Consider the following 25,549-nt stretch of genomic DNA (forward strand, 5'->3'; position numbering starts at 1 on the left):
TTTATTTTTTTAGAGCAGTTTTAGGCTTAAAGAAAAATTCAGCAGAAAGTACAGAGTTCCCATTTACCCCTTGTCCTTCCCCACCAGCTTCCCATTATTAACATCTTACATTAGTGTGATTATAATTGATTAATACATTATTATTAACTAAAGTCCATAATATGCATTAGGGTTCACTCTTTGTATTGTACAATTCTATATGCTTTGATAAATGCATAATGTTGTATACCTGCCATTACAGTATCATACAGAATAGTTTCTGTTCTAAAAATCTCATGGTCCATTTTTTCATTCCTCCTTTCCTCTGACCAGACTCCCAGCAACCACTGATCCTTTTACCATCTCTATAGTTTCGCCTTTCCCACCATGTCATATAGTTGGAATCACACAATAAGCCTCTTCAGACTGGCTTCTTTGACTTGGCAGTATGCATTTAAAATGCATCCATGACTTTTCATGACTTGAATTATTGTTGAATAATTCCACTTAGGTAGGTATCTGTTTGTTTATCCATTCATCTATTGTAGGACAACTTCATTGTTTCCAAGTTTTGGCAATTATGGATAAAAACACTATAAACATTCATGTGCATAAGTTTTCAACTCATTTGAGTAAATACCAAGGAGTGCCACTGCTGGACTATATGGTAAAACTGTGTTTAGCTTTGTAAAAAACTGCCAGGATTCATTATTATTTTAAATCCAGTGGATCCAAACAAAACATGTCTGTAGGTCGAATGTGACTCACATATCTGTTTGTGATCTCTGCTTTTAACATCTTTCTCACCTTTCAAAGTCCTTTTATCATTCCGGGACACCCTGTATCATTTATTTTAACTCCTTTAATAATAATCTCTATATGGTAAATTCTAGTGCTTAATAAAAGAGCATCTAGCAGGGATTTTATTTTTGTGAGTGTCAAGAACTACGTTCTAATCTAGACCCAAACACTAAGTAGCCAAGTCATTTAGACTTTCAAGTTTTTGGTTTCTTATCTCTACAGTAGAGTCACTGTTAACACTTGCTCTTCAGACTTGCTCTGAGGTGTCACAGAATGCTAGAACTAGAAAAGCTATTTTTTTAAATTCAATTTTATTGAGATATATTCACTTACCATACATACAATCACCCAAAGTGCATAATCAGTTGTTCACAGTACCATCATATAGTTGTGCATTCATCACCCCAATCTATTTTTTGAACATTTTCCTCGTACCAGAAAAAGCGAAAATAAGAATAAAAAATAAAAGTAAAAAAGAACACCCAAATCATCCTCCCCACCCTATTTTTCATTTAGTTTGTGTCCCCATTTTTCCATTCATCCATCCATATACTGGATAAAGGGAGTGTGATCTGCAAGGCTTTCAACAATCACACTGTCACCCCTTGTAAGCTACATTGTAGAAAAGCTATTTTAAAGCATTTAGTTCAGCAAATTCACTTTACAGATGAAAAACTGAGGCTCAAGGTGGGCCTGATGCCCAAAGATACATGTTTGATTAAATTTTTTAACCAATTAATTTAAAAACTTCAATTTTGAGTAATGCTAACTTACTAAAAAGTTATAAAATAGTATCTGAGTTTGTATATATCCTTCACTCAGCTTTTCTGAAGGTTACCATCTTAGCCATAGTAAATTTATGATACATGTAAATTAACATTATTACAACATTATTAACCAATCTACAGACCTCACTCAAATTTCACTCTTTGTCTAACTAACATTGTTTTACAGTCCAGGATCCATTCCAGGATTCCACGTTGCATGTATCTGTCATGTCTCCTTCATCTTCTCCAATCTATAATAATTCTTCGGTCTTTCTTTGTCTTTTATGGACTTTTGGAAAGTACTGGTAGAATCAGAGTATTTGGAGAACTTCTGGAGAATATTTTGTAGACTGTCCCTCAATTTGAGTTTGCCTGATATTTTCTCATGACTACACTGAATTTATGAACTTTTGACAAAAATGATGTAGAAAAGATGTTGTGCCCTTCTCAGTGCATCAAATCAGGAGGGGCATCATGTACCCTCCTAGTGGTGATGTTCACTCCGATCACTTGGTTACGGTGGTGTCTTCAAGGTTTCTCCACAGCAAAGTTACTATTTTTCCCTTTGTAACTAATAAATATCTTATGGGGAAATACTTTGAAATTATGCAAATATCTTGTTTCTTGTAATTTTATACAATAATTTTAGCATCCGTTGATGATACTTGCCTGCAACAAGTGGTACTGTGATGCTTCTCAAAGTGTGATTTTTATATTCCTCTCTTTTTACACTTTTTTTTGTTAATTCTAACATAATGAAAAGCTGCATCGTCTCCTCTATTTGTTTATTTATTCAATTATTTATTGACATCAGTGGATGTCAATTATTTATTGACATCAACAAACTCATAATTATTTTATTCTATGGTTTACAATCAATTATTATCAATATTTATTTTGTTGCTAAAATTGTGCCACCTTTGGTCATTAGGAGCTCCTTTAAATTGGCTCCTATGTCTTTTTGACATTCTGCTCTCAATTTCTGAGCACTTCCATACTTTCTGGCAGCACAAAATGTTCTAGGCTCATCTTGCACTTTCCCAGGTCCAGGTCTAAAATCAACCAAATGTCCTTTTATTAGGGGACATTGTATTTAGAAACCAAGATCTGGCACTGAGGTCTGTTCATTGTTACTTTGCCACTGTACATTTGTCACTGCGTCCAGGCCTTCTCAGCAAATATATAGGAAACACCTGCACATGCATTCCACCCTCCCCAAATGTCTCTATTTTTATTTCTATCTATCTGTATATATACATTTAAAACCATTAGTTCATACTAACACTTCTCTAACACCATAGGGCTCCTTCTAGCTTTCCTCCTTTCCATATTTCTAACTTCCTTCTTCAAGAGTGAGAAACCTGGCTCCCATTATCTACAATATATGTACTTATATGCTCATCCCTAGTGTATACATTAAGTAGTTTCACAACTGATAAGCCATACTCTAAATAGAGTACTATGTTTGTGTTTAGTATTTTTTGTCTTTAGCATTAAAGTATATAGTCCAAATACTCTTTGCACCAGTTATTTAGATTAGTTGTTTTCTCCATCCCTGTGAGATGTGGTTATATTTATTTTTGGGTTATTCTTAAATCCTTGCTAATTTTATTTATTTTTAAATTTTTGGGTGCTGAAATATTACCATGCTTCTGAGTCTAAAATTTACAAAAAGGTTTATTCAGAAAAATGTCACTTCTCCCTCACCTCTTTTACTCCATTCCCATCCTCCATTTTTTTCACCTATTCTTACATGTATATAATATTCCACCATTTGGGCATACCAAATTTTATTCAATCTTCTCTTATGTATGGGTATTTATGTCGTTTCCAGTATTTTGCAATTACAAACAATGAAGCCACAAATAATTTTGTGCCTATGTATTTTCATATGGCTGGGGCGTATCTAGGACTAAAATTTAGATTCCCTGATGCCTGTTTCAATTCTTTTTGGATCAAATGCTGTAATATAATTAAGAGCACTTTGAAAACTAAAAAACGGTTTATAAACATAGCTACATAATGCTATGTTATTAGCATTTTTTTCTTTTTCTTTCTCTTTCTTTATTATTGCAACATCTTTTGTGACAGGCATTCAATTCAACAAATATACTTCCTCAGCATAAATAAAATGGTTAATTTCAAAAATTTCCCTATATGTTTAAATTCTAATATTTCCAATTACATCTTCATTCATTAAGAATGTTCTGATTTTTACTAGCTTTAACTTAAAAATTGAATTTACTATTTGTATATTTTCTAGTCTAGCCTTAAAAAAAAAACAACTATTGTATTAAATTATTTTCTCTATCTAACTCTTGTAGAGACAAAAGACAGAAAATTAGACACCATGCTCCTAGTCTGTTCCTTCCACTCTCTAACATGGCTGTCAAATACTCTGGGAGGAGAAAAAGAGGATCACAGGATGAATGACACCAGAAGCACTCACCAGGTTGTATGATCATGAGTTAGTATCAGCTTAGGGCCTTTTCCTGCTCCTAGTAGAAGATACACCCAAACTCAACTTTCTCTGGGATTGGGTGCCCTCAGGGTCTCAGGTGCTGTGCAGCTGGTATTTAAAAATATGCAAAGGATGCTGCACAGTCAATTTAGGGTCTACCCCTGCTTCTGCCTCTACCTGTACTCAAGGAAGCCTCCAGGTGGCCTACCAAGTTCACTATGAGATAGCCTCAGGATCTGGGATCCAGGTACCGAAGAGTATTTTTCCAGGTCTTGTCCTTTGTCATGGCCTACAAAGGCTTCAGTTTAACCTACCATGAGGCTATTGCCAAGTCCAACCTAGACTCAGGAGATTGTCTCTAGGAACCTGTGAGATACTTGTTCTGGACCCTGCACTTCATCAGATTCAAATGAGCAAATCTATAAAGCAAGAATAATTAAGGCCAACCAAAAGTTGACTCCAAATATCTACTTAACCCTATCTACGTAACCAGCTGTGTTACTAATTATATAGAATGTAGGGTCTACTTTAACAGCGGTTTGGTAGGGACTTTGCCATCTGGTTGGGAATAGTTCAGAATTTTTGAACTTACACCAAAACCTCTTCTCTATGGTCAGAGAAGTCAACTTATGTTTCAAACCACATCTTTGAAACTAATCTAAAAATTATAGCCAATTTTATTTTTAAACTTAAGCAACCACATGGAAACAAAGTTTGTCACAAACACATAGAATAAGGTTCTGGGCAATGCTGTTCTTACCTCCTCGGTCTCGGGCAGCTAAACTTTGACCCCTTCTTAATGTAATATCCAACAGGTACATTCCGGGATCGGCTGAAGGGAGATCTGCATCACTGGTTCCAGCAGTATTAATTTTCTGGAAAGTAAGAAACATACAAAATATTAAATTTATCTCTATTCTTTTTCCTCCAATGGATAACCATATGTAGCTTAACCCAAGCTGTAAGAATTTCGCACAATATCATAATCACCTGGTTCTCTAGGCTTTTGAAATTCATGACATTCTTTAATTCAGAATGGAAACATGCAGTTGTAGGTATTTTCTGTTTTAACCCTGATGAGGGATAACAAATGTAACAGGAAAAACATTTCCCACGGAAAATCCCACATAATGTGACTGCAAAAGGCCAACAAGAATAGTGTCTGAAGTAAAGACACAATCAATGATGAGTGGAGAATAAAGTTGTGCAAGAGCAGTTGATTTTCCACATAACTAAAAGTGAAAATTAAAATGATCTATTCAGCACCTTTGTTGCTCATTTTATTCTGGCAATAGAATTAATCCTGATGGAGTACATACTCCTATTCCAGCCCCAGCATAAAATATGATATAATTATACAAAAATAAATTCACCCAGCAGTTTGACAGTATTTGCAAGAAATAAATTGTCAATGGGACTAATTTCTAATGCAGCTTTCTATAGAATAAAAGTATACAAGCTATTTCTGGATTTAAAATTCTCTGCAAGTTACCTCTATAGATTATCTTTAGCAATCATATTCTCTGTTGATAATTTACTAGACACTGAGTTACAAATGCAATTGTAAGAGGTATAAACTACACTAAATCAACAGAAAAGAAACACGTAACAAAAACTGAAAGTTCATATTTTATAGTCTTTGCCACTTTGAATATAACAGGAAAGCTTACTTTTTTTCATATGTTTGAGATGATTTTAAATTCTTTACTTGTAATTATTTTTCTAACTCAAAAATGTTTGAAATAAGTTAAAATGGATAAGTTATAATAGACACTAACCTGGCACTCAGATAATTCACATGTAATGCAACTATAGAGCAGAATCTTTAAAAACCTTTATTGAGATATAATTCACATACTATAAAATCAACCCATTAAAACAGCATTTGTTGAGGTTTCAAGAGCAAGAGAATAATTGTTCCCTGTAGGAACACTTATTATTTAAAACAAAAAGCAGCTCAACTTTGAGTGACAAACCAAACTCATCAACTCTCCTCTGGGTACAATATACAATAATTCACTTCTCACGATATCGTATTTCTATGAATGATACCACTGTTCCCCTGTCACTCAGGCTAGAAATTTCCAAGCCATCCTTGACTTTATTTCCTTTTCACCCACATCCAAACGGGTGCCAAATTCCATCCAGTCCATTTCAGTATAACATCTTCAATTGTTTCTTCTTTTAGTTCCTGTTACTGCTGATTTGGAGGAGGCCTTCTAACAACACAGAGTAAAAAGTAAAACAATTGCTTTACTCTTCCCTCATCCATTCAATTCCTTTGCTTCCTTTCGGGTGCCAATGACAATAATTTGGGGTAGATCCTTCCACACTTTGGAAGGACTTACATAAACAACAACACACATACACACACACATAGGTTTGCTTTTATGTGGTTGGATTTGTAGCTTTTGTTTGTTTTTAACAAAAAAAGAGTATTATACTTTGCCTATCATTTTGTAACTTGTTTTCAACTTAAGGAATCCATCATGGGAATTTTTCTAATGAATACATACATTTTTTTTTTTGAGGCACATCATTTTACACAGTGTGGATACACCTTAATTTCTTCAATTATTCCCTTATTAACAGTAGCTTTCAGTGTTCCATACTACAAGAACTAGTGCCTTGGTTTCTGTAGGATGATTTTTTTCCCAAAAAGGTTTAACTATTTCACACTCCTATCAAAAGTATATGACTTGAGTGCCTGTTTCCCATACCGTAGTCAGCACAGGGCATTATGAATTGTTCTTATTTTTCAAGATTGGTAGGTAAAAATGTTACCTTCCTTCAGTACACATTCTGGAGCTACGGTAATGTGTTTTGAACCTAGAGCAAAGGAAAGGAAAGTGAAAACTATTCTCTGGGCCATGCAGAAAATGCTAACTTGGAAAGAGAGGAAGCCAGCCAAAGTTGTCTTCTAAACAGCTCTTCAGAGAACAGTTGTTTATGTGAGTCTAATTAAGCAAGATTTAAATTCAAATCGAGCAAACACTTAAGGAGCTTCAACTATGTTTCAAGTCTTTTGTTATGTACTTTTATGTACATAATTTCAAAATAAACAAATCTATTAATATATTGAACTCAAGTTTATTTTCTTTAAAAAAAGACTAAAGTCTGCAGGAAAGGAGGAATTCTCCATTCGTTCTCCATCCTCCTCGGGTATTTTGATGGTAACCTGATAGGCAGCTAAGTTTGAATGCTCAGATATCTGCATTTTTTGTAGATTTCATTACTCTATTCAGAGTTTTTCGAAGTTTACAATGCATAAGGTAGAGAGTAACTGGTTTTACATTTTAAAACGTATATTATACTTTTTAGGCAGGAAAAAGGATTTTCAAAGGTAATTTTAAGTACACTAGATTTTCACTTTTGCTCTTCTAGAATTTAACAATTAGTTAAGAGATAACTTCAGTGGACTTATATTTATTGGTTATATCCATTTTCTCTTCTACAAATTTTCATTTACTATATAGCCTTTGCTCAATTTTCTACCGAGTTGTTTTTTTAAAAATAGTTTGTAGGAACAGTTTCTCTATCAAATATGTTGCAAATATTTCCTCCCAGTACAGCTTCTATCTTGGATCTCTGAATACTGTAAAATGTGGTCATTAAGCTATTAAGCATTTTTCCCCCTTTTATGACTTCCGCATTTCTTATCTTGCCTTAAAAGGTTTCACACATCATGAGAGTACATAATTATTTTCCTGTTTAAAAAATATCTTTATAATACCATCTTTTTCTTGTGGATTTTTAAATCATCCAAAATATATTTTAAGTGTAGTATGAAATAGCAACCTAAGTGCATTTTCTTAGTTGCTATCTGGACGGTAGCTAGTAGCTATAACACCATATATTAAATAATCTATTTTCCCTTTATAACATATTAAATTCCCATATATATTTGGATCTGCTTCTGAAGTTCTTATCATCTGGTTATTTCTGTGGCCATACCATACTGCTTGATTATAGTGATTTTAAAGTTCTAATATCTTTGTTAGGATATGTAGCTCCTGTCATTCTTAATTTTTTAGTTTCTTGGCTATTCTTGCACTTGTATTCTTCTCTACCAATTTTTAAATCTTAGAGAGGCAGAATAGCTTAATGGTTTAGCTGGTGGGCCAGACTACCTGGGTTTGAACTTCAACTCTTCCCCTTATTTAATTATGTGACCTTGGGCAAGTTACTCAATTTATCTTACCCCAATTTTCTTATCTATGAAATGAGGATTGTGTGGTTGTGAGCACTAATGCATGTCAAATACTATAATACTGTCTGGCACACAGTAATAAATTAATAATTGTTAGCTATTATTATTTTCCAAAAGGCAAACAAAAATATTGAGATTCTGATTTGAACCGCATTGGATTTCTTCATTAATTTGGGAAAGATTTATAATTTCACTTTTAAGGGAAATATAACTTTTCATTTATTCAGACCCTATTTCACGTCCTTCAATAAAATGTTATTATTTTCTTTACATAGGTCCTATCCCTTTCAGGCTAAAATTTATTCTTGGGCATTTTGTGAGTTCCATGTCTATTTTGGGTTGTCTTCGTATAAAAATTGTATCATGTGCATATAATGCCTATTTCGACTCTTATTTTCCAACACTTCAATTGTTTATTTTCTAATTTTGTTGTATTAGCTTCTGTGCCAGTTTGAATGTATTATGTCCCCCCAAACGCCATTATCTTTGACGTAATCTTGTGTGGGGAGACCTATCAGTGTAAACTAGATTGTAATTCTTTGAGTGTTTCCACGGAGATGTGCCCCAGCCAACTGTGGGTGATGACTCTTATTGGATAATTTCCATAGAGGTGTTGGCCCGCCCATTCAGGGTGGGTCTGAATTAAATTACTGGAGCACTGTATAAGAGCAGACAGAAGGAGCAAGCTTGCTACAGCCAAGAGGGACACTTTGAAGAATGCACTGGAACTGAGAGAGGAGCTTCAGCTTACAGAGACAGTTTGAAGACGGCCGTTGGAAGCAGACTCTTGCTCCGGAGAAGCTAAGAGAGGATAAATTACCCCAAGTGCAACTAAGAGTGGCATTTTTGAGGAACTGCAACCTAGAGAGGAATGTCCTGGGGGAAAGTCATTTTGAAACCAGAACTTTGGAGTATATGCCAGCCACATGCCTTCCGAGCTAACAAGAGTTTTTCCTGACACCATTGGCCATCATCCAGTGAAGGTACTCGATTGCTGATGTGTTACCTTGGACACTTTATGGCCTTAAGACTGTAACTGTGTAACCAAATAAACCCCCTTTTATAAAAGTTAATCCATTTCTGATGTTTTGCATTCCAGCAGCATTAGCAAACTAGAACAGCTTCCAAAGACTGTTTAAATAGTGGAAATAATGGGCATTTCTAAAGTGCATTTGATTTTAATGTGAATGAATGCCTTTTAGAATTTTGCCATTCATAAAGACTTTATTGAGCTTGGGCTTTTTCTTCTATTAATCTACTGGGACTTTTAAAAAATGGCTGCTGAATTTTATCAAATGATTTTCAGCATCTGTTGATAAAATCATAGGGGATTTTGGTTTAATTTGCTGATAGATTTTTCTAGTATTGAATTATCTTAATACCTCTGGATTAAGCCTTACACGGCACTGTGGATTTGTTCGCTCTGATGGACAATCCTGATTCTGTTCAAAACCAACTATCACTCCTCAGCACACCTGAGGACATCTGTACTTCTTAGTGAGGCATCCACAGCCCATTATTTAACCCAAACATATCATTCTAAACTGACCATTGATTTTTCTGTTCACAAACTCTGGACTATTTTTCCCTTAATAGAACAGCAATTTTACGTTAATAACTCATTTCTTCATCCTTAGTCTGTAAGTCCTGCCTTCTGCTTTCTGCTTTCCAAATTGCCAAACTCAGACTTGAAGGACCATTTCATAAGCACTTCACTTCTTTCTTGTCCATGTATCCCATTTTATCTCAAATGATATGAAACTGGGTATATGCAATATTTGCCATTGTAGACTGGAAAGTTTAAAAATCAGAATAGACTAAGACTCAGATTGAACATCCAAAGTTCATGAGGCAGTGTGAGAGAGGCTATGAGGGACTGATCGGTGACTTGCTGAGTAGACATCTATCATAACAAGACTGGCTAATCCATGGGCAGTTTGCCCTGTCCCTTCTCCTGTGTCCATGTGCAGCATCTAATCCATTTTGGCACCTTCTCTCATGAGAAACCAAATACACCCTTAGAATCCTTCTCAATCCAGTGCTCCAGGCAGCCACTACCAAATGATCAAAATTGGCACCTAAAATGGAACACTGTCCACTCCAGAACGATAATAAAAATCAGACTATGCAGTAATGGAGATGTTAAGTCATTGGGAGAGCAGGAAAGAAAGACAATTTTGTGGGAGAAGAATCTGAAAAGGCTTCATAGAGCAGACAATGGTTCAGGGTCTGAAAGTAAGGGCAGTAGGATTTTGACAAGTGAAGACTGGGCAGAAGGGAGGGCTGGACACGGCAACAGGAGCCTAATGGGGAGTGTCACCAGAGGGCGCATCACTGGATTGTGTGAGAAATAGATGAACAGGAAGACCAATTACAGGACTCCAGGCTGAAGACAGACAGTTTCAGCCTGTGAGCAACAAGGAAAACACTGCAGGCTTCTGAGGAGAAAAACAATGTGACTAGGCTTCATTTAACAAATATTTATTGCCTATATTTCACATTTCATGCTCTAGGCTAAGTGCTGAGATTTCAGACATGAACAAAACCTTCTGTAAGATGGATGAGAATAGAGAAAATCTGTGAATAAAAGAGTTATTTAAAAGGTTTTGTTAACAGTCATTTTCAGTCACAAGGCCTGATCTGGTCAGTGGTAATGGAAATAATAGGTGACTTTGAGAGATATTGAGGAGATTAAATCAACTGAATTTGTCAACTGATTCATCAGCTGACAAGATGTGGGAGATTTGAGAAATGGATAAATGAGTCACATAGAAGTTTGAGCTGAGTTCCTGGGCAGATGATAACACCAGTAAACAGAGACAGGAAATGAGAGGAGGAAAGATTCCAGGCAGCCCCTGTGTCAAGCTCCAAGGATACCCACATCTCTATGAAAGAAGAAAATCAAGTCCTTAAGTACCTCTAGAAAGACACCTCCCTTCAGGCTCATTATAATGGTTCCAAGAAGAAAATCAGTAGGCTGACTCTGGAGGGATGCTAGAAGTAAATATTTATTGAAAAGTATTTCATTTTAAATGTTTATTAAGTTTCTAAACATAAGGATGTATTAGGAAAGGTGTGCTGAAGTTCTAGGCACATATATAATTCTAAAATGAACCTTGTCATTTGTCATTTTAAACATCTTGAGTGACATGTCCAACCTGTTTGTTCTAGTGATGTTTCTGTAACCAGAAAAAGTCCTTTCACAGCACTTATCACAATTAAAATGAGTTAATTAATTATGTGATCTTTTTTAATGCCTGTATTCCCCACTATCATGTAAAAGTAGAGGCCATGCCCATTTTGCTCACAGGTGTGGCCCTAACATATCCCTGGCATTTAGTAGAGTTCTGGAAAAGAGTAGGTTCTCAGTGTATATTTTTAGATGAATGAACCAAGATGTTAATAACTGAGAAGAGTTTAAGATGTTACTTTTCCAGAAGCTTTTGCATTTTCAGAGATCACTTAGAGAGAGAACACATTGCAAAGGAATGATTATCTAATGGGGGAATCCCTGGCAATGAATACCTGGATGGAGAGGACAAGTAAACATTCTAGGACACTCTCCATGTTTCTCACTTACTATTCTAATATGGTTTATGATCTCAGACATTCTCAAATCAGAACTTTACACAAAAGACACCTTTGGTTAGAGTTTCTAGAATCTGGAATTTTAAAAAGTCAAATTGTTCCTTTTGTAGGCTTATATGCAAATTCCCTTATAAAGTCTTTTGTGTTACTCCAATCAAAATAAATCTCTTCTTTCTCTGCTACTCCACTATTATTTTTTTTTTCCTCCAGTCTAAATTTCCGGGTTCCAAATGGTACATCAGATAAACAGTTAGGGATTAAGGAGATAAAGTGGAGAGAACACCAGGCACTTTCTGGAATTAATTCCTCTACTTTACCTGCTAACTTGATCTACCTTTTATCTAGCTATTTCTTAAGTATTCTAGTTTTGAGCATCTACTGCAGAAAGTGTATGTTGGCTCACTCAATGCATACTCCAAAACCCTTCTAGCTTTAGTTCCTGTTTAATAAAGAGGCTGGAAAGCCAAAACCTACATTTCCCACATTTCTTTGCAGCTAGGATTATGACATGCCACTTAGGTTCTGCCAAAGAAATGTACTCATATGGTACTTGGAGGTAGAAGCAAGCATTATGACTGAAGCGCTACTGTGCAAAAAGATCTGATTTTCTAGCAAGCTTAGTGGTGGATCTGTCCGGTTCTTCTAGGGAGGCTGTGGTAAATTTCTGGTGTTTAGTCCCTGGCATCATAAGTGCCAAACACCAGGCATCAGTAACAAAGGTATCTCCACTATGAGCTTTATAATGTGGTTGGCATTTTTCCAAACCATTGCTGCCTTTCAGCACCCACACCTGCTCCTCTGGCCCTCCCTTTCTGTTTAAACTAGCTGAAGTGTATTCTGTGTTCTGCAAAACAAGAACCCTCCTCAAATCAATGATTGATAGTGGAAATGGATGCAGGCAAGGGAAGTGGTCATCTGGATTGGGCTATCTGATTAACTCTAGAGGATGGGATGGACGGAAATGTCACGAGGTGGTGAAATGAGTACTTAAACAGTTACCTGTGATCATTGGTCTAAGGCAAGGCTTTGGCAGACCAACTGACTGCTGCGATAAAACATTATGAAACGTGCAGATTATGGGGTGTGCTGACTATTTCTAACAGCTGTAAAAGTTTAAAGAGAAAAAAATGATAAGTGCAAGATTTTAAATTCAGAGTCTGAAACACTCTTAGGGGATGAGGGAGTTTCTCTGATAGCCCTAAAGGAAAATTTTGGGACTGAAGCAAGGTTTGAAGTTATTTATAACACAGGTTAACACTCATAGCCTTACCAGGTCACTTATGGCAAAGTTAGAAAAACAGTGTGGAAGAGTCGGACTCTGAACATTTGCATTCAAGCATTTCGGAGGATTTTGATGACCAGAGCTTCTACTCCCTCAATCCTCCATTTTTGCAGAAGTCTCTCCTGCTCCTGGCTTGCTTAAACTAAAGTAGTGACCTTGCATGGTGATGCCAGATTTCCTTGTGCCTAACCCTTCTTTCCCTCATTTTAGATAGACTAGTGGTTCTCAATCTTGGGGACTTAGGCTGGGCCTCCAGGAGGTCTGGGGTGGTCCCAGGCTTAAGTTTTTGTTTTTCTTTACAGCTCCTCAGGTGATTTCAACATGAAGTCCAGCTTGACCCATTTTGCCAGTTATAAAAGCAAATCTTTAAGAAGGCTTATACACAAAAAGAATTTCAAGACTTTTAAAATATATATCATCAAATAATGGGGAATATTTGGTAGGAATCAATGTTCCCGTGATTTCAGGCTTTGCTGGTTAGGAAGACTTTTCACCTGTGTGAAGAAAGCTTCCACCAGAAGACAATGGTGCTGATGACCTGGAAGTTGAGACTGCCACCTGGCCATTGAGCTTTTAATTATAGGCAAAAAATGGGGTTCCTCTGTTGGCTGGGGTGATTGATTCTTATTACCAATAGGAAACAGGATCGTTGTAACATTGTATAGAGAAGGAAGAGTAGGTTTGGATTCTAGGGCATTTTCTTGGGTATCTCCTAGTATAACCATGCTCAGTGGATTACGAAGTGGTTAAGTTATTCTACATGTGTTTCATTTGTTCAGGCCACAGTCACTGCAGTTCTAACTTTGTCTATCCACAAAACCCACTTAAAGTTAAAAACTTCATGAAAGCTTTTATACAGTTAATTTTTTTTTTTAAATTAACAACCTTGTCAAGGATATCAAGAGATATCATTGGGGATTTCTACTTCTATTTGTCATCTCTCCTAGTTTCTATGAAACTGAAAACGTTTGCACAGTGAAATCTCCAACAACTTGAAGTCAAAACTTTTCAAAATTTAATTTTTAAAAATAGAACTCAAAAGCTACTGCAATATGCTACTGAGGTATGTAAAGTTCAATGACGTTCAAGGATCCACTTGCCAGGGGAACACTATGATTGGTTAGAAGATAACTGACCAAGTGACTTTAAAGGCTGAAAGCCTTACACAAATGGGGAAAATCCATGGCAACTAATAGGCATAACTCACTAGGGTTTAAATGTCATAGTGGTTAGCTGATCCCCAATCCCACCTGAAAGAGGAGCTTATGCTTTACACCATGTAAATCTGACCTCCTCATCTCTTGTTCACAGCTAATTAGACCAGAGCTGGCTATCTGAACTAAAGACAGATGATGAATAGGCTGGTTGATGATCTAGGTTGTTATTTAGTATACAAAGGTGATCTGGAACAGGTTCAGAAAGAAGAGAAAGTTAACAGCAGCTGCTAAAGCCAAAGGGTCATAATAGACAGCTGGAAAAGCCACAATGGCCCACATGTAACCTACAGTCAGGGAACAGATGCTCTAAGCTGGCAAAAATACTGGGGGAAATATACAAACAGTAGAAAGTGGAGTGTGGCTTTCTTTGTAGCAGGACATATAGACAAGTACCAGCTAACCAGAGCAGAGGCATGGCAGTGGCTAGGCATGGGAGTGAAGATCCATGAACTGAAGGTCCTGGGCAGCTCTGGGACTGAGGTTGCATCCCAATGCCTGGCTACTCAGGGCTTTGGCTCTCGGATGCCATTGTGATCCCTGACCACCTTCCTACCCCATGGGGCCCTGCAACAGACAGCATAAGTGAGTTCCTGACTCTTGCAACAGAAGAGCCAGAAAAGAAAAGAGTAATGAGAATGAACAAAAAAGAAGAGAAATAAGAAAGCAGCCAGGTGACACTCTAACTCCATGAGTGGTCAGAGTACAGGAATATGGGAGAACACGAGGCACCTAGAGAAGCTGCGGACAGAAGCAGCTCCACTGCTCCCTCCCTTTCACCTTCCTCCTCCTTGGAACTGGGCAGTAATTACTCATATACACACACAGATGCCCCTGAGGCTTTACACATGTAAAGATAAATGAATTTCAGATACCAAGTGAGGAAAACTTAGTGTTTTTTATGAATATTTTCAACAAGAATTGGGGAAAAGCGTTATGGTTAGGGTAACCATATTATTATCATCCAATCTAGGATATTTTGGGGAGTGAAAGGGTCTGCTAATAATTATGTGGGAAAGCAGCCATAATCCAAAACTGTCCCAGGTACACTGGGATGCACAGTCATCCTAGTAATAGTACTTATTAAATCAGCCTTGAGTTAACCAGAAAGATAAACAAAGCAGGGCAATCTGATAGTCTGAGCATATCGAAGCATTACTATAATTTGTTTTAGAACTGAACTACAGTTATTCTTGGATTTTGATTTTCCAATAGCCCAAACCAAACAAAATGGGCCTATAAATACTAAAGCCCATTAAATGCAACATTTAACTGCTGCTGCAAAAAAGAACAAAATTCAGAACTACTCCCAAAATGTCTTTTCTGGGACTCCCACAAGGCTGATTACTCACCCTTGGCTTGTCCATTAAATTGACTGTTCTTTGCAGCATCACTTCATTATCTGATAACCTTTCCACCTACACATACAGTATGTAAAATGACTTGAGCCAAAGGAAAGCAGATAAGATTCTCCTTTCTCAATCTTTATGTATGTGGAACAGAAGCCACGCCCCTTTGGAATTACACTATGCAACCACCCTTTGGATTTCCAGATGCAACTTCTGATGATGAAAGTGCAGATGTGATAACAGCCATTTAACTTCAGCCAAAAAATAATTATCCTTTTGGCACCTCTGTTTTCTAATCTTTAAAAGAAGGGTAAAAGCTACCTTACAAGGACTGTTTTAATTGTGAGATAAAATATGCGAAAGTGCTGTGTAAATGTAAGAAGTTGCTGAAATGAAAGTAGCTATCTGGGGGCAGGTGATAAAAGAGGGGAAAGCTTAAAGTAGACAGGGCACAAAGACCTAGGTCAAGGCCTAGTTATACTATTAAATTATTGTGAGACAGAGAGAAAGTTTTTAAAGCATTAGGGTCCTCATTTTCCTCTTCTTTAAAAAAAATAAACTTGTGAAATCTAAAAGAAATAATATATGTGATAGTGCTTTGTAAGATCAAGTTATTTATAAATGCAAAGGATGTTCTTCCTACTTTTTTCAAATTATAATATATATTGCATATATATATATATGTTACTGCTAGTGATCATTAATGTTTAATCAGAGATTAGAAAGAAGACAGTAGATCATGTTTGTGTTGACTCTTCTGCTTCCAATACTAGTACCTAATGACTGTTATCCTTATTATTTTACCAAAATAGTATTTGTCAGACCTGAAAGCATGATACATTATTTGCATTAATTCTTCTGACCTTCTGCACCCCCCCCCCACTTTTTTTAACATAAGGCATTTGTTTATTATTGTTATAATCCAGGCAAAAATCTCTTGAAACAATTAGCCTTTGTAACGGAAGTATGATCAGAACCATTAGTCACAAATTTAGTCTGTTCTTCTCTGCTGTTTCCATCACAGCACACCATCTACCACCAGAACTCTTTTATACATGGAAGAAGAATGAAACTGGAGGTCACAAAATGATGGCCTGACCACTTCCCTCGTTGCCTGACTTTAGACCAATCACTTCCCCTCTTTGAGCCTGTTTTACACTGGGTTTTTTATTTTTTGTTTGTTTTTTAAAAGGGGGGTGAGGGGGAGGAGGGGAGAGAAGAAACATACCCACTTGAGGATCAACTGAGATAATGGTGATAACTGAGACAACTGAAATTGCTCTGTAAACTCTGAAACATCACACAAAATATGGTGTCATTAATAGCAGTGCTTATAACCCCAGCCACACAGTGGGAAGAATCACCGCTGAGCACTCCACGATCGGCCAGTCTGACAGCCACTGGGAACCTTCAACCCCGGGCAGGTCCAAGGGTTTTCAGAACCATGCCTCCAAACTCACTGAGGAATGATCTGGCTTGTCAAGCTACTTAACATGAATTCACCTCTACCCTAGAAACACTCTACCTTAATATACATTTGTACAGATAATAAAAAGGCTACTATACAACAATGCAGTGAGATTTACCTAGTTTCAAGAATACTGCATGCAGTTACAAACGAGAGGTTAAAACACTGCATTAAAGACCTAGGAATACAAGCATCATGTAAATAAAGGTTCAAATTAACTGCTGGAATTTCATACCGACAAATATTAAGGTAAAAATTATATTACTTTGTCAAAGTAAAGGAAAAAGTGGGTTTGTTTTTGTTTGTTGGTTTTCATCAGTACACTAAAATTAGATTCCGTGCAATTTGTATGACTCCCTTTTATTTATTTATTTTTTTTTTGGTGAATTCCGAAGAACATCCTGCTTCTCCAAGAAAACCAAACTCCATTAATAAGGGCAAAGCTACCAGCAAATAAAGCAACACCAAGAGGAACAGAGTTGTCATAACATACTAACTTCTTAATTGATGATACCTTCTTGCCTTGAATGCCTTCTGCCAGTTTATGTCTTGGTAGATTAGACCAGGTCTATTATTTCCAAACATTTGGGCGATCCTGCATGGGAAACATTTTATTTTGGAGAACTTTGGTTTTTGATATTATAACAATCTCAGAAAGAAAAGTTAGTGAAACAGAGCTTCTCTGTTATGCTTGGTGCTAAACATTTTGGATTTTGCTGAAAAGTCCTCCAGCATTTTTGTGTGTTCACATCAACAAAACTGGCAATGTACAAATCCACAGCCTCATCAGCTTTTATGAAACCTAAGCTAACAAACCTTCTTATTCCTTATTTCTTTTGGAATAATTCTACCGTGTTTTTTTCCTGTGAATTACAAATTCATTTTTATTTGGGTTTCTTTTTACTGAACCCTATTATTTCTTTCACTGTTAACTCCAGGAACAATCAAAGAACCAAATAAATATTTCAGTGTTTCTATAAGGCATTAACTTTATGGTATTGATAAGGTATCAATTTCCTATCAATCCTTTCAGTAAAATTATATAGGTATCTTTAAAAAGAATATGGAAAAGCTAAAGAAAGTATGAAATTTAATACCTCTTTTACTCCAACACTTGATTTTCTTCCAAGAAAACCAATCGTGTTATAATTTTAGAAATTGTCTCACACCTCCCAAAATATCTCCCAAACACTCAAAGTTTACCTCAATCTCATCCAACATTTCATTCATTCACTCACTATCTTTAAATTCCCTACTCAATGTCTAGCACAGAATTAGTGTTATATGGAACTGAAAAAAATATTTTGATACATTCTTTGCTTTCAAAACCTTTATATCATGGAGACATTTTTGCACAGAAAGTTCAAATGCCAACATGGAAAAACAAGACGAGAGGAGTTTCATGGCAGTAAATGAGAAACCCTCTCTTCCTCCAACCTGCTCTTTCTCTTTTTTGTTTTAGATGTGGTTTGAAGCATCACTATGGGATCTCCAGCCACCTAAGCTAGAAAACCCAGCGCCAACTACAGCTGTCCCTGGCTCTGGGGTACAATAAGCAAGTCTTATCAATTCTACCTCCAAAATGTTTCTTTGGTCAACATTTACCCCTCCTTCCCTAGTCTCAACTTAACTATCTGTCATATAGGGCACTGCCATAACCTCCTACCTGGCTTTCAGATTCTGCTATCTTCATTTCACAGAGTCATTTAAAATGGTTCTTTTGGAACATCTTTAATGACTTGGGAAATGCTCAGGAAACAACAGTGAGGTGAAGTAGGAAGCGAAACTGCATATACGATAATATTAATAAGGTTAAATGATGAAAAAAAGGAAGAAAATATAACAACATGTTAGAGATTATTCGGTGGATATTGACATTAAGAGTAATTTTCTTTTCTTTGTACTTTTCAGAAGTTTTCAAATTATCTACAAATATATTTTATATATTGTTCTAATAATTTAAAGACTTTCATATTATCCTTTGTGGCTTCTATCCTGTGATGACTGTGTTAAGGATATACTACAGAATGGTGTTTCATAAACTTCCTTAGATTCAACAAGTGCCTTCACATGGGGCAAGGTATATCAAAATGTCACTCCCATTTACATGAGTTTAAAATGAAACTCATAGGTTTTACCCCTTTAAACCATCTCATGGCCACAGATACACAGCTTTAGTTGAAATAGGATCTCATACACTCAGCTGTGCAAATAAGTACAACCAAAGCACAAACACAAAACTGCCTGTGGAGCTCCAACACAAAGTATTCCTCAATGAATATTTTGATTTCATGTCATTATTTAGCATCGTTTTGCAATCCATGGTATATGAAATTACTAAAAAGTTTTCAAGCAACAGAATTAATAACGTAGTACTGGATTATAATCAAGAGTATAAAATAAATATCCATGTCTATACTGATAAAAACAAAAGATTGAATAAATAAACAAATGAGCAGAATAGACAAATCTCCCACACAGGAAACCCTAAACTATTTATGCAGAACTCTCCCATCAAGGTGTGGGCTGCACATAATGACTTCCTTCCAAAGAATACAGTGTGGAAAAAGGAAAAGAAACCATAACTTTACAGTGGAGAAACCCGACACACCTCAGCCAATTGGCAAGGTTAATATCAACAGTAATAAGTTATCTTTAAATATGTACCTGTTTTTGTTTCCTAGGCTGCTTAAAACAAATTCATGAAATGATTCAGTTTGAACAATGGGAACTTATTAGCTTACAGTTTTGAGGCCAAGAAAATGTCTAAATCAAGGCATAATCAAGGCAATGCTTTCCTCCCGAAGAGCAGCTGCCAGCGATCCTTGGATCCTCTGCCACATGGCAAGGCTCATGGCAGCACCTGCTGATCTCTTCCTTCTCTTCCAGGTTTCACTGATTTTGGCTTCTTGCTTCCCTGCCTCTCCCTCTCTTTGTCTGAATTTCATTCTCTTATAAAGGACTCTAGTAAGAGGATTAAGACCCATCCTGAATGAGGTGGGTCACCACCTCATCAAAAGGTCCTCCTTACATTGGGTTCACATCCACGGGAATGGATTAGATTTCAGAACATGTTTTTCTGGGGTGCAGACAGCTACAACCCACCACAGTACCCTCGACAGATGTGACAAGAATAGCCCTTTACCTCTATAGTCTTCCTCCTAAAAACCCATAACTCCTGTCTAGCCACAAATAAAACATTAAACATACCCAAATTGAAGGACATTCTATAACATACCTGACCAGTACTCCTCAAAACTCTCAAGGTCATCAAAAACAAGCAAAGTCTGAGAAACAGTCACAGCCAAGAACAGCCTAAGGAGATATGACAATTAAATACAATGTGGTATTGTGGATGGGGTCATGGACCATAAAAGGTCCTCAGGTGAAAAACTAAGGAAATCTGGATAAAGTATGGCCTTTAGTTAATAATAATAAACTAATTATTAATGGTTCATTCGTTGTGACTAATTAATGCAAAATGTGAAAAATAAAGGAAACTGGATGTGGGGTATATGGAAACTCTTTTAGTATAAATCTAAAATGATTCTAAAATAAAAAAATTATTTTAAAAAGGTCTTTATATAGCTAATTTTATTGTATAAGTAACTTACTATTTGATGGGGAGCAACTATTCTAATTTGGTCTTTGCTTAATAAGTATAAAGATAAACTTCATAGATGGCTGCTTTAGTAAAAATTTTCAATAATCAGAGATTCAGTTATCTGGAGCTAGAAAGGTTGTTAGTGTTTAATTAGCTTAGTTCTCCTCACCATCCCCTTTTCGCTTTTGATGTAATAGCTCTAGCACTGATGGAGCACATATGTTGTCTCAGTTATTTCACAGATGAACAAACTGAGGGTTATATATTTAAGGGATCCAATTATATATTATATTTAATCAAAATAATTCTTGAGTACTGCTGATGTAAACATTTTAAGCTCGAGTAACTGTGAGAATGATGATAGCACTGACTAAAGCATTAGGCTAAAAGTCACAAGACTTGGGTTTTATTTCAGTTCCTCCATACAATCACTTTATTAGCTTAGGCACACAACTTTCCATCTTTGAACCTCAGGTCCTCATCTATAGAAAGAGGAGGTTGATCTATATTACCACTGTACTAATTCTTAATTCTTCCTCACATACTTACAAAAAATCAGGAAGTGAATCAGCCATCTGAAACTACATGGCATTTTTTTAAAATGCAATTTTATTGATATATATTCAAATGCCATATAATCCATCCAAAGCATACAATCAGTGGCTCACTGTATCATCATATACTTGTGCATTCATCAACACAAGCAATTTTGGAACATTTTCATTACTCCAAAAAAAGTAAATAAAAAGAAAAAAGAAAACCAAAAACATCCCACACTCTTTAACTACCCCCCCCTTACTATTATTTTTTGGTCTTTATTTTATTACTCATCTACCCATACACTGGATAAAGGGAGTGTCAGTCACAAGGTTTTTACAATCACATGGTCACACAATAAAAGCTATCTAGTTATACAATCGTTATCAAAGATCAAGGCTACTGGGTTACAATTCAACAATTTCAGGTATTTTTCTTCTAGCTACTCCAATACACCAGAAACCAAAAAGAAATATCTATACAATGAATCTGTAGTCACAATCATTTGTTAAATCCTAATTTCTCAGTTGCACCTCCTCCCTCTTATTTGGTCACTCTCTCAATCTTCAGGGATATCTGGGCAACTACTTGGTATTTTAACTTCTAAGAATCTAATTACATAATTTTATTTGGCTAAAAATTCACATCAATGCTATCAAAAGGAGAATTGGAAATGGTTAAGGAAAATGTACTTTAAAATTCTAATACCAGGGGTTTTTAAATCACAGATTTAGAATCTTTTTCATGGAAAAGATATTTTCCCCTGCCTCTGTTACTTAATTCAAGTAATTTGTAGTGTGTTTTTGGCTTCTAATCAAATATTTTTGGTATTATTAAGTAAACTTATTAGCTTGATCCTATTTCAGAATAAAGTCCATTGTTCAATACATATAAAAACCAGGGGCCCATGGTTAGTAAGCAGAACACAGTCATACATAATGCCTTTATATCAGTGTATGCAGTTTAGAAATAATATATAATTTCTCCATTGCTGGAGGCGCAGGAAAATTTTTTCCTAGGGGAAGTAGAACATAGAATTCTATTGTAAAAATGTGTTTTTTTGATTCCAAATATTAAAACACACCCTTTCATTTTACAACAAGAAGTTGCCCATTTCTTTTTTTAAGCTCTTTTCCATCTCTACATCCTACAGCTAAATCTCTGTACTATGTCTAACTATGATTTAAAAAGACAGGGCTCTACCTGTGAACTCAGCATCTCACCTTCTACAGAAGTTCTGGTTCAAATTGCAAAAGGCTGCAGGGCTGGCCTCTTATCTTGGGTTCTGAATCTCACTGCCTCCTCAACTGAGATGTTAGACCAGCTGCTTTTGTTGGTTCTGTGCAGCAGTTTGAAAAATTCCCAGTTATCAATAACTGGCAGTCCCACATGCATTTTCACAGCCAGTGGCCCATTATTCTAATGCCAGTTAGAAGGAGTTTGTTTAGACAACCACATCAAACAGCTATTACGTCTATTTATTGGGTCAATAAACACATTAACTCAGTGTGATTATCAGGTATGCACTGTACAAAGGTTTCAAACATTTGGCAATTCAAACTTCCCCATATGAAACCACCAGGACTGAGCCATAAACAAATATAAATGGCATCACGTTTCCAGAAAACGGGAAGATCATGATTTGTGGATGGTGATAGGCAAGCAGAAGAAAAAACAGTTTAAAACATAATAGCCTGGTACACCGTCCTCTTGTTAAACACAATCCATTTCAAATATTTTCTTCACTCTCAAGAGAAGAAGAAGAAAGGGAGACTACTGCTTACTCATATAGATGGGAGCACCACAATGGCATTATAAAAAATGTCTATCCTAAGCCCTTGTTTCCTTGTAACAAATGCATTGGCTCTATATCCAAACAGTACATAAAAGCAAAAGCAAAAAGTAAAAATTTCCATCTCCCGCTCAATCTCAGTGCTTCTTCCCAAACGTAACCACCATTAACATTTTCTAGCGTATCCTTCCAGAAAGAAAACTGGCACATCTTTTTAATAGGCATATATAGGAATGAACATATTGTATATATTTCGCACTTTACTTTTTTCATATAGTAACATTTTGGCAATCTTCTGATGTTAGCACACGCAGATCCAGCTCATCCTTTCTAACAGACCCATAATATTCTATTAAATGCATACACCATTATTTAGTCAGCATTTTGTTGATGGACACTTAGGTTTCTAGTTATGTTTTCTTTCCTTTTTTTAGAAATATGATTATAAACAATGCTGCAAGTCATCGTCTTATAAACACCTTGGTGTATACTTTTGTGAGGATCTAATGGGTAAATGCCCACCAATGGAATTGGTTGGTCAGAGGACTGTATGTTTTTAATTTTGAGAGAACTTGTCAATCACAAACCCTCCAAAAAGATCCCACTGATTTACCTTTCCACTAACAGGGGCTGAGAGTTCCCCATATATCCACCCAAAATAAGTACTATTAAATATTTCCAAAGAGTCAGTCTTCTGCAGAGGGTCACATTTAAAGAAAAGCTAAACAAGAAATTGCATTATATACTTGCATTTTTCAAGCATTTAAAAATTTAACCCAATTTATAACCTATTTTAATACCTTTCAAAATTGTCTTCTTCCTCCTCCAAAACTCTTAGGCACTGATCCACCCCTAGATTTCCTCATGTCAACCCCTAATAAGTAATACTTCCCACTAATATTCACACTCTCTCCTAGCCTAGCCGGCAAGGTTGTCCTTCCTCTCTGTTGAGACCCCTGCGTTCCCTTCCCTGCCCGCGACCAAGAACCCAATGCCCTCATTACATGGTTTCATCTGGCCTTTTTCCTTCTCTTTCCCTCTGCAGTTGTGGAGAAGAGGGAGGAAGTGAGCATGAAAATGCCACAGATGCTGGGCTGGGGAGTCACGAACACTCTCGTCTTCATTGTTGGTCTGCTGTACATATTTTAAAATACTTGCCATGTTATCAATTTAAAAAGGCACTTCCTGGTTTTGTTTTGCATGTCTTCAGTTACGAGTGAGACTGTCTTTCATGTCTAGTAGCCATTATGTATTCTTTTTATACTGCTTGTACATGTCCTCGACTCATTTATATTTTCGGTTGAGCTCTTTTTAATTGACTAGTATGTGCTCTTTATAAATTAATCAGAAGGGGCTGCCTTTCTAAAGGGCATGGCTCACACGGGTGGAGTGAGGAACAAGGGATTACACCTTTAGAGTGATTCTAACAGGGTATTCTCACCCTTTCTAGCTTTGCCTGCTAAACACCATATGCTTGTGACCTTTGACAAAATGTCTTTCTGCCAAGAGTTATTTGCTAGATATTTCCTGGACAGGGCAACAAAATCTAGTTTATTCAGAAAAAAAAAAAAAAAATGTGGTAGAAGAGTGATTTCCTGCCTGAATCTGTGCAAAGGTACAATGATCCTGTGTACTACAGGGAGGGCACTACCCACCCTGGTATTTTGTTGTTACCACCAGCAGGGGGGCCATATCATAGACTGAGGCTTCTGGAGGATCTGCTCAGAAGTTGCATCCAGGTGAGAGAGAAAGTGAATCTAGAGAGCAGAAGCAGTGTGTATTAACTTCCTAGGGCTGCCACAGACTTGGTGGCTTAAAAAAACCAGAGACTTATTTTCTCGAATCTGGAAGGTAGAAGTCTGAAATCAAGGTGTAAGCAGTGCAGCACTCCCTCCACGGGCTCTGAGGGAGATCTCATTCCTTGCCTTTTCCAGCTTCTGGTGGCTCCTGGTGCTCCTTGGCTTGTGGCTGCCTAACTCCAATCTCTGCCTCTGTCTTCACAGGGTCTCCTCTTCTTTCTGTCTTCTCCTCTTCTGTCTTTATAAAGACACTCATCATTGATTAAGGGCCCATCTGGATAATCTCATCTCAAGATCCTTAACTTAATTACATCAACATCCTTTTTTTTTTTTTTTTTCAAATAAAGTCATAGTCATATATTCCAGGGGTTAGGATGTGGACATAACTTTTGGGGGGCCACTATTCAACCCACTACATGGTAGAATGAATTTCTTTATATCTGTAGAATCTACTACTGACTCTGTGGAGCCGCTGGGAGAAAGCAGGTAGGTGGCCAGGCTATTTCTGCCCCTTTCCAGCAGGTAGCAGAGAAAGAGCAGTTAAGCCTGGGCAGAACAGAGAGTACTGTCTTTCTCTAAACCTTTTGTGCTCCAGGGTGTGATCTTCAACCCGCTTCTCACTTGGCTTTACACTCTGTCCCCTGATTCAGACTTTTCTGAGTTCCAGGCCCATACAGTTGACCACTTACTCGACACTT

General features: G+C 36.6%; 1 protein-coding gene across 8 annotated transcripts in view; it reads right to left on the reverse strand.

The window, feature by feature from the left end:
• Positions 1-25,549, reverse strand: part of MCTP1 (multiple C2 and transmembrane domain containing 1) — a 549,320-nt gene that overhangs the window by 284,354 nt on the left and 239,417 nt on the right. For all 8 annotated transcript variants that reach the window (XM_037800839.1, XM_037800843.1, XM_037800840.1 and 5 more), the window contains one exon: positions 4,769-4,883. In XM_037800839.1, the coding sequence (XP_037656767.1) occupies positions 4,769-4,883 (115 nt within the window). The remainder of the gene's footprint in view (positions 1-4,768; positions 4,884-25,549) is intronic.

Source organism: Choloepus didactylus, chromosome 13 (assembly GCF_015220235.1).
Source record: "Choloepus didactylus isolate mChoDid1 chromosome 13, mChoDid1.pri, whole genome shotgun sequence".
NCBI classification, from domain to species: domain Eukaryota; kingdom Metazoa; phylum Chordata; class Mammalia; order Pilosa; family Megalonychidae; genus Choloepus; species Choloepus didactylus.